Source organism: Zeugodacus cucurbitae, chromosome 6 (assembly GCF_028554725.1).
Source record: "Zeugodacus cucurbitae isolate PBARC_wt_2022May chromosome 6, idZeuCucr1.2, whole genome shotgun sequence".
NCBI lineage: Eukaryota > Metazoa > Arthropoda > Insecta > Diptera > Tephritidae > Zeugodacus > Zeugodacus cucurbitae.
In genome coordinates, this window is record NC_071671.1 from 41,948,288 (window position 1) to 41,955,272 (window position 6,985).

The window sequence follows — 6,985 nt, forward strand, 5'->3', positions numbered from 1 at the left end:
CGGGCATAATGAATTTGCTTATTGTGGTTTATTGAACAAAGTGATCAGGGTAACGAGTAGAGTGGAAATATATATTGTCTGTCCATCCGTCTGTCCGCCAGTCTAGGCAAGCTGTAACTTAAGTAAAAACGGTATCATTGGTATACGTGGAAACAAAAATAATTCCCCTTTAAACTTTCAAGTCAAGATTATTGCTTCAATATATTTACATGATCTTTTTGATGACCAAACGTGTAACCTTGCATAACACGACGTGGATACAAATTACGAAGAACAATAATAGGTGACCCAATCTTTAACTTAAGATTATGGTGGATTTTATTTTTATCATCGACAGTGTCAATTGACTAAAAAAAACATTACAAAGCAAAGTCTGTCTTAACATTCCTAAAATGGAAGGTTACAGAGTTCTCACAGGGTATCTTTCATTTCGTGCTCACCTACACAGTCACTATTTATAGACCATTGCTGTGAAGTCACCAAGCAACTGACCTGACATCGCTTCTACGGTGTAATAATGATTGAACTATAAACATAGTATTTGTGCAAAGTTCTGCACCGATATCTTCACTAGTGCTTACTTTATATATTGTATTGTAAACGATTCTGATCGTCTTCAAAGTTCTGATATATAGGAAGTAGGCGTGGTTGTGAAGCGATTTGGCCTATTTTCACAAAATATTATTGGGATGTAAGGAAACTGTTACAAATCGGTCGAGTAGTTCCTGAGATATGGTTATTGACCCATAAGTGGGCGACGCCACGCCCATTTTCCATTTTGCAAAAAAAAATCTGAGTGCAGCTTCCATCTAGTGTTCTGTTTTTCGTTAGTGAGTTAACCCACTTTTAGTAACTTTCAACCTAAGCTTTGTATGGGAGGTGGGCGTGGTTATTATTCGATTTCTTTCCTTTTTAGACTGTATTAGGAAGTGGCTAAAAAAACGACTGCAGAAGCGCAAAGAGGATAGAGCAGAAAGAGGAGTACATGAAAAAAGGCAAGAGCTTCTGGTCATGTGTCATTTGCCCATTATCTTTGTAGGAAGTGACTACGTATGAAGTGCACGGATATGCTGAGTCACCAAGTAGAGTCCGACCGATTAATCGGCTTGGCATCGCCATCGTCCAGTATCGGCCACAAAATTCAGCATCGGCATCGGCCATATTTGGTCGATCCTTAGCCGATTCTTTCTATACCTTTTGAATTACACTTACATACAGTAGAACTTCTCTAACTCGAATTACCATAATCCACAAAAAAAAATTGGAGTTAGAGAAACTTCGAATTATAGAATTTTCACTAAAACATAAAATTTTTCAAAAAGCTGTAAAATATAGATATATACCCAGTTTTATTTATTTACTTTGTTTTTGTTGGGCTCTTAACGTCTGTACTTTCAAAGGCATATAAACTCTTTTACCACCCATTTTGACAATTGACAATCGATTTTTAAATGTGTGGCCACCATTCCCAGCATTTCTACGACAATTTATTGGATAATCGTTAATATCCGTAATGATATCATTTGTATACTGCTTTCAGCTCTTCTCTACCATCCTTTCTACTAAATGTATATCTCTTTATTGTTTTTCTTTAGGTTTATAGATTTGCTATATATGAACATATATACAAAACGTCAATTTTGCGCTGTGACCACGTCCACTTACCTAAAAATATGTAAATCCTAATGTCCATCCGTCGCAGCACGGATATAACTGTTGCAAATGTGGAAAATTGTCGAAATCGGACTATAATTTTTCAATTCCGCGGATATCGAACTTGAAGAACTCAGTGCCTAAGGGTGGTAATTTTTCACCGAAATATCGGTAAAGCTCTCAGCTATTTATATTTAAACAGAGGGAATCTTTATTAAGTGAGCGTATAGTCTACACAAAAGCTATTTATTTTCTACTCTCATTTATTAGGAGAATAATTAAACTTTATACAATGTATGGCTAAACCGGTGTCATTCTTATTTTTTAATCCAATATTAATGTACGAATCTGTTGTTGATGCTTAAATCTTTTGGTCTGATTGCCATATGCACATATTTCATCGAATAGTAATATCCATGCCAAGTCCTCCAAACTATACCTTCAGCATATTTGTTATTGACACCATTAAGATAGACTCCATTTAAGTGGCTGCAAATTGAGATAAAATAAAAAATGCACCTGTCGTGACAACCATGCCAGCCATACCACCAACCACCGTCTTTATAATATTCTGCGCAATTAAAACCACGTTCACCATTATCTTGATCGTGAGTGCTGAATTTGCCGTCATCGTGTCTACCTAACATGGCATCACCTGCTGTGCCCGAATATTCTCCCAATATACTCAACGCATATTTTTAGCTTTCGTCGGCAATGGCAAAACTGTCGTACTTGACATGTTTCGTTACATTATCGAAATCCCTCAACTCGATCCATAATTCGTGCAATTGTGAAGTCGTTAATGCATGTAATTTATCAAGCCCGATAAAAAAATTCCTATTCAAGTTTCCGAAGCCGTTCTTATACTCCTCCCAGCCTCGAAAAAAGTCCATGTATTCGTCTCGTCGTAATTGTATTAGCGTCCAGGCTTCTTCACCCAATGGATCTAGCAAACAGTTAACGTAGAACGATTTTCCATCACCATATGGTAGAGGCAATTGTATTTTATATATTCCACTTTTAGCTTTGCTCCCAGCCAAATAAATCGCTTCATTGCAATTCGCCGGTAAATATTTTGTATCGAAGGTGTTGACCATATCGCTAGCCGTATTGGTGCCGAAAGCACCGCAAAGCACCAGTGCAACTGCAAACATCTTGAAACGTTCCGGTCTACTCATCTTCGCAAATTTACTTTCCAAAATAACCTTTCAGAGACATTCAACAGCGCTATTTATATGTTCTCTTGATAAATTACAAACGCGTACAAATAGAGAGAGAGGTTGAATGAGTTTGAAATATAAAGAATATAAAGGGTTTTATTGTTATTGTGCCCTCAAGAGGGGAACTTTAGCTTTAGATATGGAAAGCCATTATTTAATTCTGCATAAACATTGCAATTAAACACACCTGGTATTATGCTTTTATCGGAACTTCAACAATATGTTAGGGGAAATAAACTCTACTTTTTCGGGGTATATAGAGCTTTTCATTTGCGATGGTTTCTATGTGAATGCCTCTTCGTTGGACTTTAGAACTTGTCTTAAATTGTTTAGGTAGTGCTCAGAGTGCACTACGATCTTGGTCAGGAAATGTGTAGAGCTCGTGTGTGTCTGAAAACTAACCAGAGAGATGACAACATGTTTGGTAATTTCCGGTTAAGAAGTTTGATCTCGATAGACTGTCAGTGCCTATCGACCACATGAGGAAGAGAACCGAAATTTGTTGAGCCATTTTAGTTTTGCCTCTCCCTCACACATTAATTTCATTATCGCTATTCAATCCACTCCTGATACATATATATTTGATGCTTCTGATATCGTTCTCTAGAATGGTGGTTATAAGTATGGTGTAGGTTTTTAGCTTCGGGAAATTTTATTTATTTAATACAAATACAAATACTTTATTAAGTGATTATGCGAATAGGGATTGGATATAGAGATACAATGGGTATCTTTGAAAAGCAATCAGATGTTATTATGAAGTTTACACAACTGCTTAAAAATTCTGTCAAACATAGCAATGGTCATACGTATCGCATTATGAATAAATTGGGTAATACCAAAGCTAAGCGAAATGAATAAATAACGCTGTGCGACAAATCTATAAGAACACAAACCATCCCGAACTTCGTTAATATTTTAAAAAGTACTCTGATACATATTCACATACTGAGGTAGTCAAAGGTAGTTTTTTTACATGTTTCACACAAAAAGCTTTCGCTTGTTGTTGTTGTTGTCGCAGGGGTAACAAAATGCTATGTTGTTGTAAACCTTGATCTTCATTTTCAATATCGGGGATCTTGAATAGGTTTGATTTCGACAATTTTTCCAGAAGTGATGCCACAGCTCAAATACTGTTTTTGTGTAAAGTTTTACTCCACTATCTTCATTGGGTCCTGATATTGATTGGCAAATATCTCCCTTCCGCTTCTTTGCTCTTCATAAAAAGTGTTACAATGATCGGAATTAGTTCAAATATGTGCTGTTTCGTTCGATAAACTGTTTCCATCTAGACAGCGACTTCTTCGTACCCCCCTCGTAGAAGCCCCCCCTCCTTATTTCCGAAGACAGCCACTTTTCACAAGTCTCTTTTGACAACTTCACACCACCAAGGGCGTTCACCATGGACAGGAACAGGCGGTAATTACTTGGCTCTATGTCCGGGCTATATGGTAGATACGATAAAACCTCCCATCCGCTTCTGACGAGTCATCAACGAAGTGTGTGGTGAGGCGTTGTCCTGGTAGAACACTACACCCTTTATGTTGGCTAATTCTGTACGCTTCTGGTCGATCGCCTGTTTCATGTGGTCCAGTTGTTCGCAGTAGATGGTAGAATCAAGTGTCTGGCCATATGAGAGCAGCTCATAGTGGATGATTCCCTTCCAATCCCACCAAACACATAACAAAATCTTCCTGCCCTCAATCCCGGCTTGGCCACTGTTTGGGACGATTCACCGGCCTTCGACGACGACCGTTTTCGCTTGATATTGTCGTATGTGATAAATTTTTCCTCGCTAGTCACCATCCGCTTCGAAAATGGGACGAGTTCGTTCCGTTTCAGCATCATATCGCAGGCGTTGATTCGGTCTAGAAAGTTTTTTTGCGTCAAATCATGCGGCTCCCAAACATCAAGCTTTTTTGAATATCTAGCCTTCTGCAAATGGTTTAAAATGGTTTGGTGACTAACTCCCATCTCCTGGGCGATATCACGAGATATCACATGCCGGGCTAACTCGATGTTTTCCATGATTTGATCGGTATTCGTCGCCATAGGTCTTCCGCCGCTGGCTTATTATCCATGTTGTCGTTTTTACCTGCTCTGAATCGTCGAAACCATTCCTCCGCAGTTCGAAGTGATAGAGTACCATTCCCCAAAACACCATAAATCTCACGGAACGTTTCTCTAGCGGATTTGCCTTTAACGAAGGAAAACTTTCAAATAGCGCGAATTTCGGAGTTAGTGGACTCCATGGTTACACGTCTATAACTGTTAAACGAAATATCCAAACTAATCATACATAGCGTCGTTTTGTAGGTTATGTCAAGACCTTCCAGATACGATCTCTGTAGCGCTTTATACATAGCCACGAAATTCAAAAGACAAAAAGGCGGAAGGGAGATATATACCTAGATAAATGAAGAACCGCTCCACCGATTTTGTGCAAACTTCACATAAATATCTACTAAATAGTCCGAACAAAGCCTAAACATTTGGTTTGGATCGGTGAGCCCGTTCTTAAGTTATAAAATTACAACGAAATAAGTAAGGAAGGGCAAAGTTCGGTTGTGACCGAACTCTCACAACTTATTTATTTAATTTTATTAATATAATACACAATTTGACCAACATATTCGTCATATGTATATATGATATAAAGTCCATTGAAAGTGAGAAACCCTAATATTATGTAATTGGGAGCTAGGTGAAATTATGACCCGATTTCAGCCATTTTTGGCACGGAGACATAGAATTAACATATTCGCTCTGAATTTCTTCAAAATATCTGAGAGACTTTCCTATATTTTCGGTAAAAACAGATTAGAAGCACTGAGGTCGTCATGTTCGATATATGAGGCCTTGAAGGCTTATGGTCCGATTTCGGCGATACCAATTTGAATGCAGCCCTTCTGTACCTTTTTTATGATGAAATTTAAGTTTTCTGATGATCCTTACTGAATTAAAGCATTTTTAGTGGTTTTCAACATATCTTTTGAATGGGAGGTGGGCGTGGTTATGATCCGATTTCCTCCATTTTTGGACTGTATAAGGTGGTACCTATAAAAGAAACGACTGTAGAGAGTTTGGTTCATATAGCTTTAGTAGTGTACAAGATATGTACAAAAAACCTATTTTGGGGTTCGCCCACTTCCCCAAAAAAATTACATCCGGATATGCCCCTTCCTAGTACGATCCTTTGTAAAAAATTTTACTTTTATAAATTTATTTATGACTTAGTTATGGCACTTTATATATTTTCGGTTTCCGCCATTTGTAGGCGTGGTAATGGTCCGATTTCGCCCAATGTGTTCCATGTTTCATTAAGATATCTCAATTTTTACTCAAGTTATCGCTTGCACGGACAGACAGACATCCGGATTTCTACTCCACTCGACATGCTAATCATTTATATATATGTATATGTATAGCTCCATATCTAACTCTTTTATATCTGTGGGAAACAAACCACCGTTATGTGAGCAAAACTATAATACTCTGTGCAACATGTTGCGAGAATATAAAAATAATTTGTTTTATGTATGTATGTACTCAGTAATTTAGTTTGTGATAGGCTATTGTTTGACTCTTGACGGTTCTATCGCATTCCTTTGCTAATATCATATTTTTTTGTTCGCTTCCATACGATATTTGGGGTTCTTTTAAAATCCTGCCTCTCTATAGTAAAATTTCAAATTTTGTATTATATCCTGGCCGAAAAGTTCGATTTATGGAAATAAATTTTTTTAAAATTTGACTTCTATTGCCAATTCAAGGGATCGAAATGTCTAGATTATAGTGAGAAATTGAACTACATTATCCGCACCAAATAATTTAACATTTCTGCCGTTAACGCTGTTATATCTACTTTACCTTTCTACCTTTTAGTAGTTTTGAACGATATCACAACGCACTATGAGGAGCTAACGCACAATTTTCAAAAATAAAAATATAGTACACACAACCGTATGTTTCAATTTTTTTAGATTTATTAAAGATGACATCTACGGGGATGTTGGTTCAGTTATGACAAAATAAAGCACAACAGTTAAAATTTCAAGAGGTTTAGAGTACTGTCTTTCGGTAAACATTTTCTTGCCACATAACTCTCTCAT

General features: G+C 37.3%; 1 protein-coding gene across 1 annotated transcript; it reads right to left on the reverse strand.

Moving 5' to 3' along the window:
- Window positions 1–2,351: 2,351 nt before the first annotated feature.
- Window positions 2,352–2,831, reverse strand: LOC105219097 (fibrinogen C domain-containing protein 1-like). Its single transcript, XM_029044764.2, has one exon. It carries the CDS (start codon window positions 2,829–2,831, stop codon window positions 2,352–2,354), a length of 480 nt encoding a protein of 159 aa, XP_028900597.2.
- Between the last annotated feature and the right edge of the window lie 4,154 nt (window positions 2,832–6,985).